General features: G+C 36.9%; 1 protein-coding gene across 8 annotated transcripts in view; it reads right to left on the reverse strand.

Moving 5' to 3' along the window:
* The window catches only part of LOC100881697 (uncharacterized), a 497276-nt gene that overhangs the window by 75915 nt on the left and 394201 nt on the right, over positions 1 to 27160 (reverse strand). For all 8 annotated transcript variants that reach the window (XM_076535024.1, XM_076535026.1, XM_076535021.1 and 5 more), the window contains one exon: positions 5963 to 6041. In XM_076535024.1, the coding sequence (XP_076391139.1) occupies positions 5963 to 6041 (79 nt within the window). The remainder of the gene's footprint in view (positions 1 to 5962; positions 6042 to 27160) is intronic.

The raw sequence follows: 27160 nt of genomic DNA on the forward strand, positions 1-27160 counted from the left end.
GTAACGAGTTCCCAATAAAAATGCACATATATCAAAAAATAAATAATTGCTTTATACTAAAAATTGTTTACAAGAAATATGATTGAAACGCGTAAAATATTTATGGAGTTAAATAAAAAAACAATTTCATTGGGGTTAAACCAAATACAAAAAAAAAACAGTTTCGTAGTTGAACGTCATGGAGAGATTATAAAAGTACGTTGTCCATGTATCGTTTGTGTATTTAATCCCCATGAAATTTATGCTTTTTGAATAATTGTCGTAGACAGGAATATTGCAAACATCATAAGCTACCTTTATGCATCGACAATTCCGGGAATAAAACGGGGAGATATGTAATATACCTACCGGTCGCGGAGATTTCAAGCTACATAAAATGCGATATTCGAGCGTTTGTATCGTATAATATTAAAATCGGTGTGCGCTAAAATGCGTTAAAAAATTACAAAAGGATCGCTGTCAGAGAGTCCAAAAATTGTTGGCTTTTTAACTGTCGGAGAGAAAATTTTTAATTAACAACCGTACTGATTAACTGGGTACCGCGATTTTCTTGCAATTTATGTAATTCGTTTTTAAATGTTCTTTTGCGATTAGCTTTTTGTGTGAGTTGGGAATGCTGGAATTTTGGGGTTGGAAGTTTTGGGAGATGGGGATTTTAGAATTTGGGGAATTTAGGGAATTTAGAGCATTTGGGGAAATTGGGGCATTTGGGAAATTTAGGGTATTTGGAGAATTTGTGGAATTAGGAAAATTTGGAGAATTCGGAGGCTCTAAGGAATTTGAGAGATTTGGGGAATTTAGGTAATTTGTGGAAATTGGAGAATTTGGGAAATTTAGGGTATTTGGGGAATTTGAGAAATTTGAAGAATGTGAAGAATTTGGGGAATTTGGGAAATTTGTGGAATTAGGGAAATTTGGAGAATTCAGAGGCTCTAAGGAATTTGAGAGATTTGGGGAATTTAGGTAATTTGTGGAAATTGGAGAATTTGGGAAATTTAGGGTATTTGGGGAATTTGGGAAATTTGAAGAATGTGAAGAATTTGGGGAATTTGGGAAATTTGTGGAATTAGGGAAATTTTGAGAATTCAGAGGCTGTAAGGAATTTGAGAGATTTGGGGAATTTAGGTAATTTGTGGAAATTGGAGAATTTGGGAAATTTAGGGTATTTGGGGAATTTGAGAAATTTGTAGAATGTGAAGAATTAGGGGAATTTGGGAAATTTGTGGAATTAGGGAAATTTGGAGAATTCAGAGGCTCTAAGGAATTTGAGAGATTTGGAGAATTTGGGTAATTTGTGGAAATTGGAGAATTTGGGGAATTTGGGGAATTTGGAAAATTTGAAGAATGTGAAGAATTTGGGGAATTTGGGGAATTTGGGGAATTTGGGGAATTTTAGAATTTGAAAATTTGACAATTTAAAAATTTGCAAATCTGAAAATCTGAAATTTTGAAAATTTCATAACTTGAAAATGTGAAAATTTAAAAATATGAAAATTCGAAAATTTCCAAACAGCAAAATTCTAAAAATAAATTTCCAGATTCTCCATTTGCAAATTCTAGAACACAACTTGAAAATTCTCGTACCTGTCCGCGCCACGGCGAAGACACTTCAATCATCCAAAACGTCAGTTCCGTTTCCCAAAAAAATCAAACACCGTATCTCATCGGAATAAAAAAAATATTTCTTTTGAAAAGGTTTAACACACGGTAGAAAAAAAATAGTGCAAAATTTTAAAGGCTGCCGTTTGTAGCAGTGATACCGATGTTCAAATTGATCGAAGCTTTCACGTCGCAGTTAAAAAAAAAAGAAATCGAAAAAAAACACATACGTACACGTATACGGAGATAACATCGATGTTTTTTGTCAGATAAGCCAGCTTTTTGACTGTTACTGCGAAAGCTCGGATTAGATATAAATTCTAGATAAGAGCTTTTAATTAACGAAGTCCATCGTCGGAATGCGTTATTAAAGAATGTAATCAGTGAGATTTTACGGTAAGAATATTTACGAATTAATTTTTGTATTCATGTATTAAAAGCATATTACACGTATGCTTTTCGTTCTGAGTTAAATTGCCTCTTTGGTAATGAATTTATTTTTGTGTTAAGGCAACAGAGACGAGGTTTAGAATTTCTGGTCTTTTGTGCAAGTGGAAATGTATATTGTACTTGATGGAATTAATTGTAGAATTTGGAGGTGTAGGAATTTGGAAATTTTGGGATTGTAAGATTTTTAGGGGTGTGAGAATTGGGGGTGTGGAAATTGGGGGTGTGGAAATTGGGGATGTGAGAATTTAGGGGTGTGAGAATTTGGGGATGTGAGAATTTATGGGTGTGAGAATTTGGGGATGTGAGAATTTGGGATGTGAGAATTTGGGGATATGTGAAATTTGGGATGTGAGAATTTGGGGATATGTGAAATTTGGAATGTGAGAATTTGGGGATGTGAGAATTTGGGGGCGTGAGATTTTGGGGATATGTGAAATTTGGGATGTGAGAATTTGGGGATGTGAGAATTTGGGAATGTGAGAATTTGGGGATATGTGAAATTTGGGATGTGAGAATTCGGACATGTGAGAATTTGGGGATATGTGAAATTTGGGATGTGAGAATTCGGACATGTGAGAATTTGGGGGCGTGAGATTTTGGGGATATGTGAAATTTGGGATGTGAGAATTTGGGGATATGTGAATTTACATATATGAGAATTTGAGAACGTGAGAATTTGGGGATATGTGAATTTAGGATATGTGAGAACGCAAGCATGTGCCAATTTGAGAATATAACAACTTGCGACTTGTAAAAATTCAAGGTTCACACAATTTGTCCATTTAATAATTTACATACATAAAAATTTAAGCGTACCACAATTTAAGAATCTTACAGTTCAGTATCGATCCATAAAGTACATAAAAAAGATGACCAACTATCAACATCCCCAAAACTTTCATTTCCTCTCAAAGAACTTCAAATGTCAAGAATCATTGCTAGTCTCGGTTGCATCTACCATAATCGATGCAAACGCAAAATAATAGCATGCAGTACGGATTAAGGTGCGATTACGGTTGTTCCATCTTGAGCAACGGTGTTCCCCGAGGCGAGTAAGGTTTGTTGGAAATTTTACGGTCACGTACGTCGCGTAAAACACGTTTTCAGCACGTCTCCCGGCAAGAAGCTCGACACAGCGTAGCCCAGTTAGATGGAGTTTAGAATTTGTTTGGCGTCGTTCTTAAAGGCTCGATCCCCTTACAGGGCAACAACGTCGACAGGATCAAGGCTCGGTAGTAGCCTTTCGAGTAAAACGCGGGCTCACCATCGTGGAAGATTTATGCGAGAGCTGCGACCAACTTTTCTTCGTCCAAGATTTGAGCCGGGCCGATTGCCAACTCCCGTGCCACATTACAGATTTCAACACATCGGGAACGAACATCATTTTTCATCGGGCCAAACGATCGACTCGCTCTCTACACCAATTTTCCGACAGAATTTCCGCGGATCTACCGCTGGTTGCTTCTCGCCGCCCTCGATTTACATCGTTCTCTACTTTCCTACTCGATACCGTCATACTTTCGTTATACTTGAGTGGTGCTTCTTGTGGATTTCTAACGGCTACGTTTTAATTTTCTGCGTTTTAGAATTTTGGGTTGATGGTACCTTGGTGGAGATTAAAATGTTGGTTGGTTGTTGAGTTAGGGGACTTGCATGAGGTTAGGTGTAGGACACTTAGTATAGGATACTTAGGTGGTTGGACAAGTAGTAGAAGAATCGTGTGACATCGTGCAAGTAGTATGGAGAGTGTGCATAAGTAGTGTAGATAGTGTAGGAGGTCAGACAAGTAGTGAAGGACTCCTGTGAAATAATTTAAGTGGTGTAGGAACTATGCGAGGTCAGACAAGTAGTGTAGGAACCATAAGAGGTCAGATAAGTAGTATAGGAACCATACCAAGTCAGACAAGTAGTACAGGAACCATACGATGTCAGACAAGTAGTACAGGAAGCACACGATGTCAGACAAGTAGTATAGGAATCATAGGAGGTCAAACAAGTAGTATAGGAACCATACGATGTCAGACAAGTAGTATAGAAACCATAGAAGGTCAGACTAGTAGTATAGAACTCTTGTGAAATCATGAGGGTGGTACAGGAATCATAGGAGATCAGACAAGTAGTATAGAAGCCTTACGAGGTCAGACAAGTAGTGCAGAAACTGTACGAGGTCAGGCAAGTAGAATAGGACTCGTACAAAGTCAGACAAGTAGTACAGGAATCATAGGAGGTCGAACAAGTAGTATAGGAACCATACGATGTCAGACAAGTAGTATAGAAACCATAGAAGGTCAGACAAGTAGTATAGGACTCCTGTGAAATCATGTAAGTGGTACAGGAATCATAGGAGGTCAAACAAGTAGAATAGGACTCGTACGAAGTCAGACAAGTAGTATAGGAACTGTATAAAGTTAGACAAGTAACATAAGTACTACACGAAGTCAGACAAGTAACATAAATACTACACGAAGTCAGACAACTAATACAGAAATAATAAACACTGCAACAAGTAGTACAGGTAAATACATTGTCAGTCACAGTGCAAAAATAGACTATAATTGAGAGTTAGTGATAGAACTAGTTTGTAAAACCTGTTGCTCGTCAGACATGTCAATATTTGTCACGCAAGTCATACCAGGCAGACAAGTAGAATATATACCGTCGTTAGTCTGACAAATTATATAAATTCTGTTGGTGGTAAGACAAGTAGTAAAAGTACTATTGTTAGTCAGATATATTGCTTGTCAGACACGTAGTATGAGTACTGTTGCTGGTAAGACAAGTAGAATAAGTACCCTTGCTAATCAGAGAAGTAGAATGAATACGGTTGCTGGTCAGGCAAGTAGAATGAGTACCCTTACTAGTCAGACAAGTAGAATGAGTACTCTTACTGGTCAGACAAGTAGTAGGAGTACCCTTGCTAGTCAGACAAGGGGAATAAATAGTTTCACTGGTCAGACAAGTAGAATGAGTACCTTTGCTAGTTAGACAAGTAGAGGGAATACGGTTGCTGGTCAGACAAGTGGAATGAGTACTCTTACTTGTCAGACAAGTAGTAGGAGTACCCTTGCTAGTCAGACAAGGGGAATAAATAGTTTCACTGGTCAGACAAGTAGAATGAGTACCCTTGCTAGTTAGACAAGTAGAGGGAATACGGTTTCTGGTCAGACAAGTGGAATGAGTACTCTTACTAGTCAGACAAGTAATAGGAGTACCCTTGCTAGTCAGACAAGGGGAATAAATACTTTCACTGGTCAGACAAGTAGAATGAGTACCCTTGCTAGTTAGACAAGTAGAGGGAATACGGTTTCTGGTCAGACAAGTGGAATGAGTACTCTTACTAGTCAGACAAGTAGAATGAGTACTCTTACTGGTCAGACAAGTAGTAGGAGTGTCCCAGCTAGTCAGACAAGTAGAAACATTTACTGCTGCTAGTCAGACAAGTAGAAATGTATACTGTTACTAGTCAGACAAGTAGTTTCAACATTCAGCTACTATTCAGACAAATATAAATACCATACCTAGCTGATACGTTACATAACTACTTTCGCTAGTCAGACAAGTAGTATAACCACTGACACTAGTCAGACAAGTAGTATAACCACTGACACTAGTCAGACAAGTAGTATAACTACTACCACTACTAGAGTCTTACTAGACTCGCACCACAAATATTCTTGCTAGTCAAAGAATTAATATAATTCATACTAAAGCACTATTTTCCCTCATTTCACTCAACTAAAAAGTCCCACAAAAATATTCAACAAATATTTAAAAAATACAAAGAAAAAAAAATGAAAGAATCCTATATTGTTAATACAGTTTAAAAATTGTTAAAATAGACCCTAATTATCCCCCCAAAAAATTTACACGCTGCCGCCATGATTGAATACCAATCAAAATACAATCAACTCACCAATCGTTGCCTGTCTTCGTCACATTTTGGCGTTTGCGTCCAGTCTGGTGAGGCTTCGGCTCCGCCACCATATTAACATCTGCAACACAATATTAAAAATTTCAAGTTCAACAATCTACCAAATCCTTCGAACGCTTTCTTAAATCGATAAAAGAGGCAATCTACCGAAGATCGTTTGAAGCAATATCTCTCCTCATCCGACCATAAAACCCAGCGGAATGATGACCATATTTCATCGGGGCCGTTAAGCAATGCACGGTAACGCGATAATCCGTCGTAAAAAGGGAAGCGATTGTTGCGATACCGTATAGAAATCTGTCTCGTAATAGTCGACGCAAATTAATAAAGCGCACCGTTGCAACGGAAGCTTAAGGTGTCTGCAAACAGTTATTAATTTCATCCCTTTGCGGCATGTTTCTACGTCGCGGTGCATACCGCTAAGGTGGATAATGAATGCGTTCGAGTGATCAGAATGCTTCAGCCGTTCTGTCTGCGGAACACACCATTATTCTTGTCTTAGATGGGGAAAAATGAAACTCTGATAATATCCTTTGAAAACATTTCAAAGGATCAATATCACGTATGTTTCTGAATGTACTCACAGCTACAAAATTTACACATGTGCACATGTGTAAATGTGGACATAAGGACATGTGAATATCACGTTCATGTTATACTGGTATATCAAGTTTGTGACATAAATATTATCCACAAAGTCAAGACTCCCGCATCAAAAATAAAATTTTATTGCAATACTTAAAATTAAATTACTTCAACAACAAGTGGACATATTAAGTGCTATTATTCGATAACAAGTTCTTTTCGTTTTCTCAAAAAAAAGTTGCTGATTGCCTAACAAAATTATGGGCCTATGGTTTGATCACCCACTGAACTAAACATAAAAATAATTTAAAAATGATCATTCTTTTTGAATAACAAAGAAGTCACCTATTTATTTTTCAAGATAGAAATGAGGGATTAGAGTGAAAGGGACTAAAGTAGAATAAAATTCAATTAAGACGTAAAGAGATGAATCGATGCAGCGAACCGTAGAAGCCGCAAACATCAGCCGACATACAAAGCTCCAGATGTCTCTGTATTACCGAAAATGATGGCCCTCTGCTGACAGTCCAAGCACAAACATAATCTTAGACGAGGTACGAAGCCAGCTGACTCCAGCAGTGGGTGTGTAACAGTAGGAAACAGGACACAAGGCACATCCTTTGTGTAACTTAACCAAACACGTAATACAAACACAGCTAGTAGGGATGTGCACACGATCTACCAACCGCTAAAAGTCAGCTCGATTATAACAGTTGCTCGTGGATCCGTCAGGGAGATTATTTACACGCCTGTTGGTTCGAGTGCACTCGCTATCGAGTGTATTTAGGCGAATTAACCTTGCAATATTGTGGGAAAGGTTTGGAGGCAAATTTTGGGAATTTGGGAGATTTGGGATTTTTGGGGATTTTTGGGGCTTTTGGAATTTTTGGGGTTTCTGGGATTTTTGGGATTTTTGGGATTTTTGGGATTTTGAGGGTGTTTGGGATTTTTGAAATTTTTGGGATTCTTGGGATTTTTGGAAGTTTAAGAATTTGAGGTGGGGGGTGCAGAGGTTTCAAATGTGAGAATTTGGGATGAGTGAGATTTTGGAATTTTGGAAGTGGGATTTGGAGATTTTGGGTTGCAAAAATTGGGGGTTTAGGAAATTTGGAAATGTGAGAATTTGAGGAGTGTAGAAATTTGGGGAGTGCAGGAATTTGGGATGAGTGAAATTTTGGAAATTTGGAAGTGGGATTTGGAGATTTTGGGTTGCAAAAATTGGGGGTTTAGGAAATTTGGAAATGTGAGAATTTGGGGAGTGTAGAAATTTGGGGAGTGCAGAAATTTGGGAGTGTAAGAATTTGGAAGATTCGAAATCTCAAAATTTTGGAAGTGGAATTTGGGAATTTTGGATTGTGAAAAATTGGGAGATTTAGGAAATTGGAAATCTGAAAATATGGGGAAAACAGAAATTTGGAAATGTGAGAATTTGGAGAGTACAGAAATTTGGGAAATTTGAAATCTCAAAATCTTGGAAGTGAAAATTGGAATTTTCGGGTTGTAAAAATTAGGGAATTTAGGAAATTTAAAATCTGAAAATTTGGGGCTAATAGAAATTTGTAAATGTGAGAATTTGAGAAATTTGAAATCTAAACTCAAACCTACAATTTCTGCTTCACACTTGGTAAAATAACAAATAAAACTAGTCTCCATAATGATAAATAATTATATTCAAATAAAACAATGATATCATTATTTCTACGAATTTTCTGTACCTAAATTAACAATTCAGCACAATGTAACATTAATATTTCACTAATTTCTGATTTCTCCGCGGACGTAAACTAATCTGTATGGGACCGGATATTTACTTGCGCAACGTTGTTTACCAGCTGTTCGCAATGGTCGAACATTGCAATCCGCAAATGTATATTAAATCAGAATATTCGTTAATCAACGAACAAGCATTGCAAATCACTTTATTGAATACGTGGATGCTAACTGCTGAACGTTATTACATGAACTTATTTGACGTAAAATATTTGATATAATATAGCCGCCATTTAATATTCAGAGAATGTCACGTCAAATACAATGACCTTTGATAATTCATAACTCCATTACTTCGGTTCAATACTATCATTAATTTACGTATGTACATTTTAAAAGAAATTAAAAAGAAGAGAACTAGAATATTGGCTAATACATTAATTTAATAATTGCATGGCAATATAGGAATTTGATAAATTTGTAATTTGATAAATTATTGATTTACTAATTTATTAATTCGTTAATTTATTAATTTATTAATTTGGTCATTTACTGACGTACTTAGGTACTAGTATATTAATTCATTAATGCAGTGGTTCATTAAAATACTAACACAATAAGTTATTAACATAGTAATTTACTATTCTATCAATCTATCAATGTGGCAATTTATAAATTTTTCAATTGATCAATATATCAATTTATCAAGTTATCAAGTTACCGAGTTATCTAGGTATCAAGTCACCAAGTTATCAAGGTATCAAGTTACCGAGTTACAAAGCTATCAAATTACCAAGTCACCAAGTTATCAAGGTATTATGTTACCAAGATATAAAGCTGACAAATTACCGAGTCACCAAGTTATCAAGGTATCAAGTTACAGAGTTATCAAGGTATCAAGTTACCAAGTTACAAAGCTATCAAATTACCGAGTCACCAAGTTATCAAGGTATCAAGTTACCGAGTCACCAAGGTATCAAGTTACCAAGTTACAAAACTATCAAATTACCGAGGCACCATGTTATCACGGTATCAAGTTACCGAGTCACCAAGGTATCAAGTTACCAAGTTACAAAGCTATCAAATTACCGAGTCACCAAGTTATCAGGGTATCAAGTTACCGAGTCACCAAGGTATCAAGTTACCAAGTTACAAAACTATCAAATTACCGAGTCACCAAGTTATCAAGGTATCAAGTTACAGAGTTATCAAGGTATCAAGTTACCAAGTTACAAAGCTATCAAATTACCGAGTCACCAAGGTATCAAGGTATCAAGTTACCGAGTCACCATGTTATCACGGTATCAAGTTACAGAGTCACCAAGGTATCAAGTTACCAAGTTACAAAGCTATCAAATTACCGAGTCACCAAGTTATCAAGGTATCAAGTTACCGAGTTATCAAGGTATCAATTTACCGAGTCATCAAGTTATCAATTTATGAAGTTATCAATTTGTCAATTTGTCTATTTATCAATTTACTACTTTATCAACTTTCAATCTATCAATCTATTAATCCATCAATCCATCAATCTATCAATCTATCAATCTATCAATCTATCAATCTATCAGTCTACAAATATACTAGTCCCCCAATCCATAAATCTACTAATTCATTACCTCGCCAATAAACCATTCAACAAATTTACCAATTCGACAATTCGCTATTTATCAAATTAACCAATTTGCGAATACATTAATTCGACATATCGAGGCTTCCAAAACAACCCATCGAAGCGTACCATGATAGAACTCGTTACTATCTCAAAGTGCAGTAAACGAGAATGTTTGCACAGTGTCACTGAGCGTATTAACTGCGTGAAAGTAGTCAGACAGTCCGATAAGAATTATTTCAGGGACCCGGACGCTATTCAAAACAGAGCATCGTCAGAGGCCGTGAAAGGAGCTTAACTTCCACGAATGTTTTACCAAACGAGCTTCCATAATCCTGGTTAAATATCCAGCTGTATGCATTCCCTCATCCCTGTGTCCTCCTCAGCTGCCAGATTTCGTTTCAACCTGATTCTCCTGCCTTCGCAATCTCGCGATATGCACAAAAATGACATTCAATCAGAGATTTGAGAATTTGCAAACGTTTCCTTCAACTGTGACGAACATCCTCCAAGTTTATATCTTCACATGAGATATTAATTGATAATGATTCTATCGACGTTGTATCTTCGATCGTATTTTAGGAAAACGCGCGAGTTCAGTCGGCGAGTTTATTGCTTCGAAGATTCTCAAACTTCCGAGTTTACGGACTCTCCAAGTTGCCGCGAAATTCCAAACACCTTTTTCACCCTTGTGACTCCGATATTCTCGCAGTTTTATCTTCCACGATATTGATTTGCGGACACTGGAATATTCTCAAGTTGCTACTGAAAAATTAAGGAGAGGCTTTAGGTTTCAGAATTTTAAAACTTGGGAGTTTTGGGACTGTGATTTTGGTGGTTTGCGAGTTTGGAGAAGTGGTATGTTTGAAGGTTTAGCGTTTGGGACGTGGTTTGAGAATTCATTTACTTTTAAGAAATGGTTACTCGTTCTTTAAGAGCTGATCATTTGGAACCACCTCTGAAAATGTCATCAAATCCATCAATCACATCATAATTTATCTAAGAAGGACATCATAATTTATCTAAGAACATAAGATCCTCAAGATTAGAATTTCAATATTGAACATTCCTTCTACGATTACTCCTAATCAAGTGCACATTACGTCCAACTGCAGCTTACAGTTGTATATGACTGGACCTAACTTCACATAAACTACACAGAGCTTAGAACTAGAGAATCTCCAGTATGGACACTTCTAAACTTGCTAAGTACACCTATACCCCACTACGTCCTATAACCCTAACCATTCAAAAATCAAAAGAACAGTCATCACCACTGAACCTACATCTCACCGTAAAATGTAACCTAACCTTCCTAAAACTCCTGCAACCTTAGCGCAAGAAAGGCAGGCTCCGATACGGTGTGCAACGATCGGCGTCAACTGGCAGAAAATCAACGAGCGTTTCATCGCGTTTCTCGCGTTATCCCGGTTCGCTAGTCGTCGAAAACCGGCAAAGTTAGTCCGACGTGGTGAATCGTGGCACCGTGGCAAACTCAAAGGTTGTATAGCAGCAAGAGCGAGAGAGAGGGAACAGGTACGGCTAGAAACGGCAACTCGGAGGCGGAAGTCGAGTATCGATGTCATCTGCAAGCTCGGTTGAAGGGCGATGCCGGTTTCCCTATATCGTGCTGCGAATTGTTCTTCGAACTAACCGCGGCAGCTGCGTCTGTAACCGGCAGCTACGGTAATGGAATATGACAACGCGAGCTGCATAATGATCAGTTGCTTCTCCGTTAGCCAACTTTCTAATAAAACGAGCATTGTCGTTGACGTTCACGACCCCACAACACGCTGACAACTGGATGACCGTGAAACTTCCGAGATTCGTTACGCCAGTCATTTCGGTTCGTTGATTCGTTAATTTACCTAATTAAGAATTACGCGGGATTTACTGGTCAAATGTAGATCCATAAGTAATTCGTTAATTAGTACGTGCAACTTTCATAACTCTTTTTAGTACAAAATGGTGGATCTTTCAATATAATAAATGTTCGAAGCAATAATTTTGGATAAATTTTCTAACAAACATTCGTGACATAAAAGTATCTCCAAATGGCAAGTATATTACATCAATTTAAAGCTTAAAGTATAAGGAAAATGATGGTATAAGTACACCTTTCCTCAATGTTTTCAATACAAAATGGTGGACCTTTGAACATAACAAACATTAAACATAATAAACGTCAAAACAATGGTCTTCGATAATTCTTCTCACAAAAATTCATGACATAAAAGTACATCAAAATGGCACACATATTACATCAATTTGAAGCTTAAAGTATAAGGAAAATGTCTGTGTAAATGCACCTTGCATCAAAGTTCTTAATATAAAATGGTGGACAGCTGAATGCAACAAACGTTGGACATCAAAGCGATGGTTTCTGATAGATCAATAAAAATAGAAATAAAAATTCATGACATAAAAGTATCTCGAAATAACAATTGTGGTATGTCAGTTTAAAGCTTGAAGTCCAATAAAAACAACTGTGTATATGCACCCTTCGTTAACTCTTTCAGTACGAAATGGTTGATCATCAAACACAGCAAATGTAGATGGAAATTATAGTTTTTGGTATATTCGATGGATCATCTATTAAAAATTCATGACATAAAAGTATCTCGAAATGGCAATTGTGATGTGTGGTTTTAAAGCTTGAAGTCCAATAAAAATAACTATGTAAGTGCACCCTTCCTAAATTGTTTCAGTGCGAAATGGTCGATCATCAAACAGCAATGGTTGATCAGCAAATGTAGATGGAAATTACAGTCTTTGTTATACTCGATAGATCATCTAATAAAAATTCATGACATAAAAGTATCTCGAAATGGCAATTGTGATACGTCATTTTAAAGCTTAAAGTCCAATACAAATAACTGTGTAAGTGCACCCTTCCTAAATCGTACCAGTGCGAAATGGTCGATCATCAAACACAGCAAATATAAAAATTGTAATTTTTTGTATATCTGATAGACCATCTAATAAAACTTCATTTCGCTAATGAAGCAATTTCTCTACTTTGAGTAGTGCTTCCAGATGTTCTCAAATATTTAGATGCACTCAAAATTTTCCCAATTAGTGAATCATGTAACATTTTGTTGCACATACGAGATGGTCAACAGCGTTAATACGGCGTTTCATTTTCGCGCGATTGTTAGGAAATTCTTTCATTAACAAGGTACAAACAGGAAGCTCGTTATTCAAGTTGCAGCTGAAAATTATTATTTCCCCGAACAATCAACGCGGCTAACGGAATTGTTTGCCGGTCGTTTTAAAAAACTACCGCCATCCGCCGTTTCATGTTTCCATTTCGCGATACTTCTGCCATTCACCATCCACGATAGAGCGTAATACAACAAATCGCAAACGTTCGTCATGCTGTCCGCTACGTGACGAGAATGAGGATAGAAGGTGAAAATATCCGACAGCTCGACGACCGATATGCTGGATAAAATTGCACCGCAAATTGCCAACTTGTTTGGAGTAGATAATCCGTTAATTGGACGGTTACCAATTACGCAGGTGCGTGCAATGATACACAAGGGTGTGGACCCAGTCTTTTACTGCTCTCCTTTCTTTGTTCTTTGTCTGTTTTTGCTCTGTCACCAATTTTGACTGATTTGGAAATTTTAGAATTTGAGGATCTTTGCAATTAACAAATTATGGATCTGAAGATTTTTTTCCCAAGAATTTCCTGCATAACTCACACGCCATGAATGTAATTCCAAAACGTTATATCCGCGACATCAAAAATACCTGAACAGTTATTCCAGTTCGAAGCAATAACTATTTCAGTAGAATTAAAATAGCAGTTCACTAAGTCTTCAAATTAAAAAAATTCCCAAATCTCCAAAATTCCACCCTAGTTTGATTAAACCGCAGTTTTTGACGTCATACGAGCGGTTCATAAAATGATAGAGCTACAAGATAGTTTCGGCTCGATCAAGCGAGTATATTAATGCGACAGTGGCATAACGCGCGAAGCGGAATGAGATGGCGAAGTTGAGGAGCGTATATGCGGCGGCAAGAGGAAGATTTAACAAGGAAACTGATCCAGCTTCCATCAGACTGTGGCAGAAGGTGCATATGTTTCTTGTAGCTCGGTGAAAATTGAGCTTTGTCGTTGCAGAACCCGGTTACACAATAATTCAGTTCCTCGCTAGATATCCGCGTTTTAGAAGTATGCGTGGAATTCTAATATACTGGGAACTCTTTGTCGAATATTACAGTACTATACGTTTAATAGAGAGCACGAGATACGAAATTAATCGGATCTTAATTACGAACGAGTTACAGTAATGTTATTAAATACGATGGTATTATGTGTATCAAAGAACTGATTATGAAACGTGCGGTCGGAGACTGTTTCATTACATAAAAGTATTTTGGAATGGTATGATATGATTTGAAGCTTCAAATGTATTTGAAGTTACTGTGTATGTGGACTTTACGTCAGTGTTTTTGTTACAAAATGGTGGACTGCTGAATGTAATGAGGATTGGACATTAAAGGGATGGTTGTCAGTAATTCTTCTAACAAAAATTCATGACATAAAAGTATCTCAGAATGAATCATATATTGCATGAATTTAAAGCTTAAAGTATAATAAAAATGATGGTATAAGTGCACCTTTCCTCAATGTTTTCAATACAAAATGGTGGACCTCTGAACATAACAAACATTAAACATAATAAACATCAAAACAATGGTCTTCGATAATTCTTCTCACAAAAATTCATGACATAAAAGTATCTCAAAATGACTCGTATATTACACGAATTTAAAGCTTGAAGTCCAAGGAAAATGACTATATAGGTGCACCTTTCGTCAATGGTCGCAATACAAAATGGCGGCTTCCTAAACACAGCAAACATTGAACATCAATTCAACAGTTTCCATTGGATCAATAAAAATTAAAATAAAAATTCATGACAGAAAAGTATCTCGAAATGACGCATATGATACGTCAATTTAAAGCTTGAAGTATAAAAAAATTGACCGTGTAGGTGCACCTTTCGTCAATGGTCGCAATACAAAATGGCGGCTTCCTAAACACAGCAAACATTGAACATCAATGCAACAGTTTGCATCAGATCAATAAAAATTAAAATAAAAATTCATGACAGAAAAGTATCTCGAAATGACGCATATGATACGTCAATTTAAAGCTTAAAGTACAACAAAACTGACTATGTAGGTGCACCTTTCGGCAATGGTCTCAATACAAAATGGCGGATTCCTAAACACAGCAAACATTGAACATCAATGCAACAGTTTCCATCAGATTAATAAAAATAAAAATAAAAATTCATGACATAAAAGTATCTCGAAATGCCAATTGTAATACATCAATTTAAAGCTAAAAGTGGAACAAAAGTGACTGCACAGATGCACCTTCTGTTAATGCTTTTAGTACAAAATGGTTCATCATACAACGTATGGAAATTACAGTTTTTGGTATATAACGTTGTAAACCGTGACGTGATCTGTTTAATAAAATTTCATAACATAAAGGCAACATAAAGCAGCACTTGTGGTCCACAAATTTAAAATTCAAATTTGAATAAAAGAACAGTAAAAATGAAATATTAGTCTCTGGTAAATCTTTCCGTGGAAGTACTGTAATTAAAAATTGAAACTCTAATAATCCTTCTTTGATGAAACATCGTTCAGTATTATTAAATAGATTACGAATAAAAAGAATTTTAAGCTGGTCGCTGCTCTGATGTTTTCCAGCGGGTTCAGCTATACAGAAAATATAATTTTTAATAAATCCCCTTTTACACGACTCTGAATATTAAACGGGATTCATTTTAAGCTTCGATAAATAATATTTTCATACGCGATCAAAGATGACTAATGATTCTAAAGCGTCACTTTATTCGATAAACATTAAACGATCTCTCTTAATATGATCGAGTTGTATTCGAAACATTTCAATATTTAATACTTATCCAGCTTTTATCACATTGCATCAAAATTCAACGTTCAATGAATATCGATACCCTTTCAAACATCAACTTATTCACGACGTATCCCACTTTTATATTACTCTGCAAATTTCAATAAAGAGCATTTAAATGCTTGTTCCGATTAATTGTCGTCTGATAATTTTTCCCTTCATTGAATTCTTTTAACTTATTAAATTACGTATTCTCCGTTAAATTCTATTCGGTACATTTTTGATACACATGCTGGAAAAATAACGGAACTTTTTAAATGAGAAGAAAAGAATTAGTTATTTTCTCACACGACGTTAACATCGATTTTTTTATTTCGTTTTGCGGAATTAAACATACTTTTCACAGCTCCTTGGACTTGTGTAAGTGTCGCGTAGAAGTACGGCGCGTGGTATTACAACGCGCGAAATTACGGCGCATGGAATTATGATGCGTGGAATTACCACGTGTGTAATTACCACGCGTAGAACTACGACGCGTGGAACTACGACGCACAAAATTACGGTGCGTGGAATTACAGCGCATAGAAGTATGGCGCGTGGTATTACAACGCGCGAAATTACGGCGCATGGAATTATGATGCGTGGAATTACCACGCATAGAACTACTACGCGTGGAATTATGACGCGTGTAATTACCACGCGCAGAACTACGACGCACAGAATTACGGTGCGTGGAATTACAGCGCATAGAAGTCCGGCGCGTGGTATTGCAGCGCGAGGAATTGCAGCGCATGGAATTACCACGCGTGGAATTACCACGCGTAGAACTACTACGCGTGGAATTATGACGCGTGTAATTACTACGCGTAGAACTATTACGCGTGGAACTACGACGCATAGAATTACGGTGCGTAGAATTACAGCGCGTGGTATTACAGCGCATGGAATTACGGCGCATGGAATTACCACGCGTAGAATTACCACGCGTAGAACTACTACGCATGGAATTACCACGCGTGTAATTACTACGCGTAGAACTATTACGCGTGGAATTACGACGCATAGAATTACGGTGCGTGGAATTACAGCGCGTAGAAGTATGGCGCGTGGTATTACAGCGCATGGAATTACGGCGCATGGAATTCCGACGCGTGGAATTACCACGCGTAGAACTACGACGCGTGGAATTATGACGCGTGGAACTACGACGCACAGAATTACGGAGCGTGGAATTACAGCACGTAGAAGTACGGCGCGTGGTATTACAGCGCGGGGAATTACGGCGCATGAAATTACGACGCGGAGAATTAATAACGCGTGGAATTACGACGCATGGTGTTATAAAACGCTCCTCTTATAGCTATAGTAGTTTTCCTCGAATTGTACTCTTTTAAACTAGTCCCAAAAACTCGATTTTAAAATTTTATCGTCACTGAACTCACGGTATTTTCGATGATTCGAAAATGCAAGAAAAATGATGTATAATATTAATTGTAAGCAATAAATATCGAGTTTGAAAGCGGTATTACAGCGAGCACTTCAATTAACTCTTTCCATTATATCAGACTCGTTCACGAAATTCATAGAACTGTTTCCACACAGTACATGCAGAGAGAAACTACTCTGAACCTGTTCGGAGGGCTTGAACAAAGTTTCGTACCAGCCGTTCCGAGTTACCCTTCCTGATCAGCTCATCAAACACGCACAACGATATATCTGACCGCGACACGATAGTATTTCCATCGTTCTCGTTTTGTACCCCTTTTTCCGACCCTATCCCCTTTAATTGCGGCTCATTATTTATAACGGTAGTTACAAGTTGTTTCGTCATTTCCGGCGGGCTTTCGTCCCGGGGGCGAGCCGGCTGCGCGGCGGGCGTGCCCGTGTTTTGCGCCGCGCAACGGAAGCCTCGTTTCGTGATAACCGGACGTTAAAAGGCGGCTTTACTGTTGAACACATGTAGCGTCTCGTCGGTGAAAACTCGCGGCTATTTTCTCGCGAACGGAAGAAGTCACGGAACTTCTTACCATCCCAGACAGTATAACTATGGCTTCCTCCTTGTTTCTTACTCGCCTTTTCCTTCGTGTTCCCGAGAATTTTGCATTACGCGATATATTTACGACTCTCGATCCTCCAGAAACTTCAGCTTGCCAACCTTATACTCGATTTTATGGATCGAGAATCTTTTCGGATCTTTAAAACGATATATGGAATTTTTTATTTTGGGAAGAATTATTTTACTGTTTCTATTTTATTATAGGATAATTTTATATTAGTTACTTTTGTGCTGGTTTGTACGGAAATTTTTAATGTAATGTAATCATTATGTGAAAATTTTTATTGTAAATTGATTCTGATATGTGTATAGTCAGAGATTCATGACAGAAAAGTATCTAAGAATAATGCATACAGTATGTAAAATTGAAGCTTGAAATGTATTGAAAATTACCGTATAAGTGCGCCTTTGGTAACTCTTTTTAATACGAAATGGTGGAGCTTTGAATATAATAAATGTTTGAAGCAATAATTTTGGATAAATTTTCTAACAAAAATTCATGACATAAAAGTACATCAAAATGGCACACATATTACATCAATTTAAAGCTTAAAGTATAAGGAAAATGACTGTGTAAATGCACCTTGCATCAAGGTTCTTAATACAAAATGTTGGACAGCTGAATGCAACAAACGTTGGACATCAAAGCGATGGTTTCTGATAGATCAATAAAAATAGAAATAAAAATTCATGACATAAAAGTATCTCGAAATAACAATTGTGGTATGTCAATTTAAAGCTTGAAGTCCAATAAAAACAACTGTGTATATGCACCCTTCGTTAATTCTTTCAGTACGAAATGGTTGATCATCAAACACAGCAAATGTAGATGGAAATTATAGTTTTTGGTATATATGATAGTTCATCTAATAAAAATTCATGACATAAAAGTATGTCGGAATGGCAATTGTGATATGTGGTTTTAAAGCTTGAAGTCCAATAAAAATAACTGTATAAGTGCACCTTTCCTAAATTGTTTCAGTACAAAATGGTCGATCATCAAACAGCAATGGTCGATTAGTAAATGTAGATGGAAATTACAGTTTTTGTTATACTCGATAGATCATCTAATAAAAATTCATGACATAAAAGTATCTCGAAATGGCAATTGTGATATGTGGTTTTAAAGCTTAAAGTCCAATCAAAATAACTGTATAAGTGCACCCTTCTTAAATTGTTTCAGTACAAAATGGTTGATCATCAAACAGCAATGGTCGATTAGTAAATGTAGATGGAAATTACAGTTTTTGTTATACTCGATAGATCATCTAATAAAAATTCATGACATAAAAGTATCTCAAACTGGCACATATACTACATCAGTTTGTAGCTTAAAGTACAAGGAAAATGACTGTATAAGTGCACTTTGCATCAAGATTCTTAATACAAAATGGTGGACAGCTGAATGCAACAAACGTTGGACATGAAAGCGATGGTTTCTTTTAAATCAATAAAAATTAAATATCCAATATATTATTTTGAAATTGTGGTATATTTAATACCAAAATTTGCTTACTCTTCGAAATTTCCTAAACTACCAAATAAATCACTAAAACTAAAATCTAAATTCGTAATCTCCCAATTCCAAAATTCCCAATGTACCAAACCCCAAGTAACAGACACCATCCCGAAATAGAACACGTTAATACATAATAATAGGCAACATAATAGCGGTATAATAACAATAGCATAGAATAAATAATAGTAGCTAACAACGGCAGAAGATAATCAATTTCAGTTAAAACAATAGATTGTACATAATATCAAGTATAGCTCTCTTGTTCCGTCGAACAAACATCGAATCGCGTTGCAAATTAATGATCTCCTGGTGCTAGTTATCAGGATTTTCGCATGTTTGATTTTAATTATCATCGGTTCAAACGCTGTTGCGCTGTCACTGATTTCTGGCTCGCATTAGCAACTCGGGAAATTCATGTCAGTTTACGCGATGATAGCCGAGTCATTCTGCAACTGTGCGCGAAGACCGCTACGGTGTTAGCCGCAACTGTGGAAACGTCAAAAACGTCGTTTCCGCAACAGCTACGACTTCCGGGTAAGGTTGGCTAATGTACGTACAATCCTACACATTCCCTCGTCATTGATTTATGGTGTTCTACGTGAGTTGTGGAACTGAAACGTTGTGTTACATCTACACACGACATCACTATATTTTCATATTTTTACATTTTCAAATTATTAATTTTTAACTTTCGTATTTAAATATTATCATATTATAAATTTATTCTGTTAGAAGTTGTTAAATAATTATTATGTTATAAGTAAAATATTTATATATCACGTCATGTCTTCCTTTTAAAGGAAACTGCAATTTTCGTATGTAGTGTCTGCTGTGTTTGATGATCAACCATTTTGTACTGGAAGAATTAAGTAAGGGTCTACGTATTTGGTTATTTTTATTGGACACAAATCCACAAATTTTAATATCCACAAATTCTTAAATTTCTCAACCCACACCCCAAATCGACAAATTCCTCAATTTCTCAATTCGCCCATTCTCCCATTCCCAAATTCCCCAATTCCTCCATTCCCAAATTCCCCAATTCCACAATTCCACGATTTCACAATTCCCCAACTCTATAATTCCCAAATTCCATAATTCCCCAATTCCCAAATTCCCCAAATCCCAAATTCCCCAATTCCCCAATTCCCCAATTCCACAATTCCCCAATTCCCCAATTCCCCAATTCCCCAATTCCCCAATTCCCCAATTCCACAATTCCCCAATTCCCCAATTCCCCAATTCCACAATTCCTCCAATTCCACAATTCCTCCATTTCCAAATTCCACAATTTCTCCATTTCCAAATTCCCCAATTCCCCAATTCCCAAAATTCCAAATTCCCAAATTCCCCAATTCCTCCATTCCCATATTCCACAATTCCACGATTCCACGATTCCACGATTTCACAATTCCCCAATTCCCCAATTTCCCAATTTCCCAATTCCCAAAATTCCAAATTCCCCAATTCCTCCATTCCCAAATTCCCAAATTCCCCAATTCCCCAATTCCCAAAATTCCAAATTCCCCAATTCCTCCATTCCCAAATTCCCCAATTCCTCCATTCCCATATTCCACAATTCCAAATTCCCCAATTCCTCCATTCCCAAATTCCTCACTTTCACATTTCCACGATTCCACGATTCCATAATTCCCCAATTCCCAAATTCTCCAACTTTATAATTCCCATATTCCCAAATTCCCCAATTCCCCGATTCCCTAATTCGACAATTCCACAATTCCTCCCTTTCCAAATTCTCCAATTCCACAATTCCTCCATTTCCAAATTCCCCAATTTCTCTATTTAAAAATTCCACAATTCCACAATTCCCAAATTCTCCAATTCCTCCATTCCCAAATTCCCCAATTCCACAATTCCACAATTCCACAATTCCCAAATTCCACAATTCCCAAATTCCCAAGTCTCAAAATCCCCACCAACCTCGAACCACCCTCAACCCCGGCAAACAATTCCCCAATAAAAATCGAATCCCCCAAAAATCTTACAAAACGACATTAAAGCGATGGTCCCTTCCAACGCTCGATGACTCTATATACATCACCCTCTATTCTCTCATAAACCACCCCCTCGTGAAACTCCATCGTACACCGCCGTCCACTTTCGCATCCCATCGAAACATCAAAAAGTCGCGTGGCGTCAAAGATTGCTTCAGAACGTTTGCATTTCGACGGGGACACTCGACAAAACACTTTCCCACCCTCGAGCCCGTATCCGACCCCTTCGTTGCGTTTAACGCGGCAACGAGGCTCGATTCTTTTCCGAATTTTGCAGCTTTCCCCCGTTCGCCATTCCCGCCGTTTAAGCATCGTTCGACGATCATCGGCTCGACGAGGATCGACGCGCAAGAGAGAAAACCGGAAGAAAGAGTAGGGTTTTGCAACAGGGATACGATACGCTTTTCACCGGCGCATTCAAACGAACGGTATTGAACGGCAGTTTCTACGTTTCCAGCTATTTCAACGGAGCACAGTCCTTTTATATGCATCGTGCTCGCTTGGATTCGTTGGTCAATCCGTCTACGCGGATGAACCACCCTTATGTCTGAGAGCCACCCCATAGGCGCCCTGCGCCCTGCATAAAGGCCAGCCGTTAAATAAGTATTTCCGACTCGTCCGGTTATCTCCACTTTCTTTTATTACATCTCCGCGCCCGGTTAAACAAAGGGGTCATTATGAACAAGTCATTTTCAACTTGTCGGATTCAACTGGCGAATTATTGGTTCTGTTTAAACGATGGATAAGGTTGGACGATAATTCTTCAGTTTTATGGTGGTGGTTTCTTGGTGAATTGAACAATTGTTTCGTTTTGGAGAATTTTAGATTGGTAATAGGTACATTGCTGATAATTGTCTTGTTGGAAGGAATTGAGATTCTTTTAATGTAATTGGGAATTTAAAATTCTTTTAATAGGAGACCAATGAATATTTAAGGGATCTGGTGGAAATTTCTTTGAATACAAGATTGGTTATGAATTCTTTAGACATGGAATTGGGGAGGCAATTCTTTTTTTATAGAATTAATTAAAAATTCTTTAAATATGAAATTAAGGAATACATTCTTTAAATACAGACATAATTAAAAATTCTTTAAATACAGAGCTAGGGAATAATTTTTGAAAATACAAAATTAATAAAAATTTTATTTAATACAGAATTTGGGTAAAATTCTTTAAATATGAAATTAGTGACAAATTCATTAAATACAGAATTTGTATAAAATTCTTTAAATGCGGAATTAATGACAAAATCATAAAATACAAAATTAATTAAAAATTCTTTAAATAAAAAATTACTAAAAAAATTCTTCAAATACAAAACTAATTAAAAATCCTTTAAATACAAAATTAATTAAAAATTCCTAAAATACAAAATTACTAAAAAAATTCTTCAAATACAAAATTAATTAAAAATGCTTTAAATACAAAATTAATTAAAAATTCTTTAAATACAAAATTACTAAAAAAATTCTTCAAATACAAAATTAATTAAAAATCCTTTAAATACAAAATTAATTAAAAATTTGTTAAATACAAAATTACTAAAAAATTCTTCAAATGCAAATTTAGTGAAAATTTTTTCAAATTCGAAATCAGTGAAAAATTCTTCAAATGCAAAATGACAGAAAAATTCTTGAAATGCAAAATCACTGAAAAATTTTTCAAATGCAAAATTAATGAAAAATTCATTAAATACAAAAATTATTGAAAAATTCTTCAAATGCACAATTAGTGAAAAATTCTTTAAATACAGAATTACTGAAAAATTCTTTAAATACAACCTTGGTAAAATATCGTTGAAACACAGAATTAATAAATAACTAATTTAATATAAAATTAGTGAACAATATCTTTCAGAACAAAATCAATAGATAACTCGTTCCAATATAAAATCAATAAAAATGTCTCTTCATACAGCATTGATGAAAAATTCATTTGACAAAATTAATAAAGGATTCTTTTAATACTCATTTAATAAAGAACTCCATCAATTCTGTATAAAGAAGGAATCCATTAAATACGAAATTAATAAGAAAAATTTCGTTCAATGCAAAGTCAATAAATAATTCAATTCATCGTTCATAAATAAATCAATAGAAAAACCAATAAATAATAAGTAACTAATTAAACAACCTTTAAGAAAATTAATAAACAACCACTCCAACCCCAAATAAATAAAAAGATAAAAAAGTATAAATAAAGAAGTATTAATAATAAGAAAGTTACAAATTCCCAGACATGCAAAATTTAAAATCCACAAATTTGCCCATAAAAATGCCTCCATAAAAACGTCCCCATAAAAATTTGCCCATAAAACATAAAATTTCAATAATTATCACAGAACGACACCTTTCAGAACATCCCCCAAGCACAAGCCCCAACAAACATTGACGCAATAACCGCAAAAAGAACGTCCGACTCGTCAGAATTTAAATGCACTTTATGTACACATTTTCTTCGCAAAACCATTTGATCAGATTGCAAAAAAAAGAAGAAACAGAGCGGCCACGATAACAGTTGAATGTCCATTCAGCGTCGGCTTTCACGGCAGTTTAAATACGCTATTTAAAAAAGCAGAGAAATCTTTTAATTCTTTTTCCCATAGATCGTGGCTGGCTTAAAGCTGCAGGGTTTCGAAACAACGGCGCAGGGGTGTGGGTGGTTCTCATTCACGGGTGCGACATCAAAGAACCCAATCACGTGTTTTGTTCCGAAAATTTCTGTAGATCGCGAGAGCAGGTGCTTATAACACTTGCCCCGTTAATTATACGCCAAACTAAAATACATTTCGTCGACATGGCTGCAGTCAATGAGCCGGCGATAGAACCCTTCGCCCTCCGCCCCGGTACGTTACGCCCCTTGCACCACGGTCAAATTTACTCCCTTTCAACATTTTCTACGGCAAGCTCTACGGCTGAATTAGCGAGGTAAACTTTCCCTGTAGCCTCCAAGTAGTCGTGCTTTTCCACGTTAGAGCGGTTAAGAGGCTAAGAACCGCCCTTTAGCCGTGGCATTCAGACAACTAACCCCCTACAATATCTCTCTCCCTCTTTCTTACTTTTCCTACCCTCGGCGCTTTTACCTTCCTACGCTTTTGTTTCGTCTTCTTCGCGGAAATAGACGTCTCTGAATAATTGGCTAATTAAAATCAGAAGGGGACCTATTAAAACATCCCTTGATGTCTGATATTTTTTCTCGGTATTTTTGCGATCGCGTAAAAAGTCCGAAGTAAAAATAGTGAAACGAATATTTATATCGAAGTTTAACGAACACGACTGATAGATGTCGCAGCATGTAATATTTTTACGAGGAAAGCGAAAGATATTTGTTTCGTTTTACGATTGGTTTCTAAACTTTGTCCGGTACGGGACTGCCATAACAGTGAATGTTTCAGTATCAATTTTCGAGCTAACACGGTCCGATATCGATTCGTATCTCGACACAATTTTTTGATTCGCTCTTTCGCGGATGCACGAGCTTTGTGTAAACTTGATAAATTCATACATACTTCCAATGTTTTATATTTTGTTTCGTTTCTGTCTTTCATTTCAGTCTGCTCAGTTCGGTATAAACTGCACTCGACAAAAATTCAATAACAAACGGTATTTCGCCGATGGAAATATTTACAAATAAATTTCCAGCACAAGAAATTAAAAAAGTAGCTTTTATTGAGTATTCGTCAAACTGTCTTGTTTATTTAGTTTAAAAACGTCCTGACAGATTTCTCGATTACAATTAACCTGATTCACTTTCACACAAATTTACTTGGTGACACCGTGACGCACATACAAATTGCACGACGCACTGTGCGTCACGAGTGCGTCACAAGTCAAAGATTAACAAAAGCTTGATGCACCAAGGAAAAGTTTGCAAAGTTCGATAAATCATGGATGTTGAAGCTGAACGAATTGCAGCAACAAATTACATGACGCACTGTGCGTCACGAGTGCGTCACAAGTCAAAGATTAACAAAAGCTTGCTATACCAAGGCAAAGTTTGCAAAGTTTGATAAATCATGGGTGTTGAAGCTGAACGAATTGCAGTGACAAATTACATGACGCACTGTGCGTCACGAGTGCGTCACAAGTCAAAGATTAACAAAAGCTTGCTATACCAAGGAAAAGTTTGCAAAGTTTGATAAATCATGGATGTTAAAGCTGAACGAATTGCAGCGACAAATTACATGACGCACTGTGCGTCACGAGTGCGTCACAAGTCAAAGATTAACAAAAGCTTGATGTCCCAAGGAAAAGTTTGCAAAGTTTGATAAATCATGGATGTTGAAGCTGAACGAATTGCAGCGACAAATTACATGACGCACTGTGCGTCACAAGTGAAAGATTAACAAAAGATTGATGTACAAAGTAAAGTTTGCAAAGTTTAAATAAGAAATCATGGATACACGAATTCGATTCCCAGCAACGTTTACCATTTACAGTGGGTGAGTAGGTGGCAGGGAAACGTTGGCAACGATAGTTGAGGCAATAGTGATTCGTTTTAGAAAGTTCGTGAGTAATGCCATGACACGGAATGCGTTTTACTCACTGTCGTCCCCGGGTATTATCGAACTTTCAACGAATTTCTCCTGACTAATTTGGAAATTCTACATAGTTTCGTTGTTCGAATCGAGATAACAGTAATGAACTTGACAAACACTTTGCGCCGAATAATTCTCAACATTTCTATCTCGATATTTCTCATATACATTGTTGCGCTGTTAACGAGCGATAAGCTGTTGCTCAGGGATTATGCATTTAAGATTTTTGGAAACTTTGGGAATTTTAGGATTTTTAGAGGGTTGGTTATTGAGGAATTGTGTTAATTCAAAATTTGGGATTTGGGTATTTTCAGAATTTGGAAGGGGAGGATTTTTAGGGGGTTGGTAATTGGAGAATTGTGGTTATTAAAAATTTGAGAATTGGGGCATTTTCAGAATTTGATAATAATACTTGATAATACTAAAATAATACTTGACTACCATCTGCAATAAATCATTTTGAATTGATACTCAGCGCTGTTTTAAATTAAATATCTTGTACTCAAATATTTTGAGAAAATCAATGACTTGACTATTTACCGTCTTGATCGATCATTAGAGTCCCCGGAAGTGACGCAGTCCGAAACGAAGGTAATGCAGGTGTAATCGTAGTTTGAGCAGGCGACTAGCGCCTTTTGTAACTGCCAACGGGCCAATCTAAGTGACGAACGGCTTTGCACGACCTCGCGACCTCATACCGCACCGCCATAATCATTTCATACACAATAGTCTCACAGCGTTCGCGATAGGGGATGGGAAAACGGGCTGGCGGGCAAACGGGCTGCCTGGTGGCGAGAGTAATGGCTGCAATTTGTAGCTACTCCCGCATTCCAGGGCACCCGGTGCACGCGTGATCCGTGAATTTACGCACGTGCGTGGCCCTCGTTGATTCTTCACCGCCATCCTGGGTCAACACCTTCGATAGATCGCAGAAAACAATGCGTCGGCTAAATTGCGAAGCGAATGGTCGGATTGATGGTGTTTTCATTTGGGAAGAGACGGATTTAGGGATTTGGGGGTGTGGGCTAGGAAATTTGGGGATTTGTGTCGGTGGAGAGGGGGAGATTTGGGGATTTGGGGGGTTGGGGGGTTGGGAAGGTGTGAATTTGGGGATTTCGGGAATTAGGAGATTTTTGGATTGGGGATATGGGGATTTCTAGGTTTCTATATTCGGGGATTTGGAAATTTGGTGATTTGGGGATTTTAAGGTTCTGGGGATTTTGGAAATTTGAGGTTTTAGGGA

The sequence above is a fragment of the Megachile rotundata genome, chromosome 8, assembly GCF_050947335.1.
Source record: "Megachile rotundata isolate GNS110a chromosome 8, iyMegRotu1, whole genome shotgun sequence".
NCBI classification, from domain to species: Eukaryota; Metazoa; Arthropoda; class Insecta; order Hymenoptera; family Megachilidae; genus Megachile; species Megachile rotundata.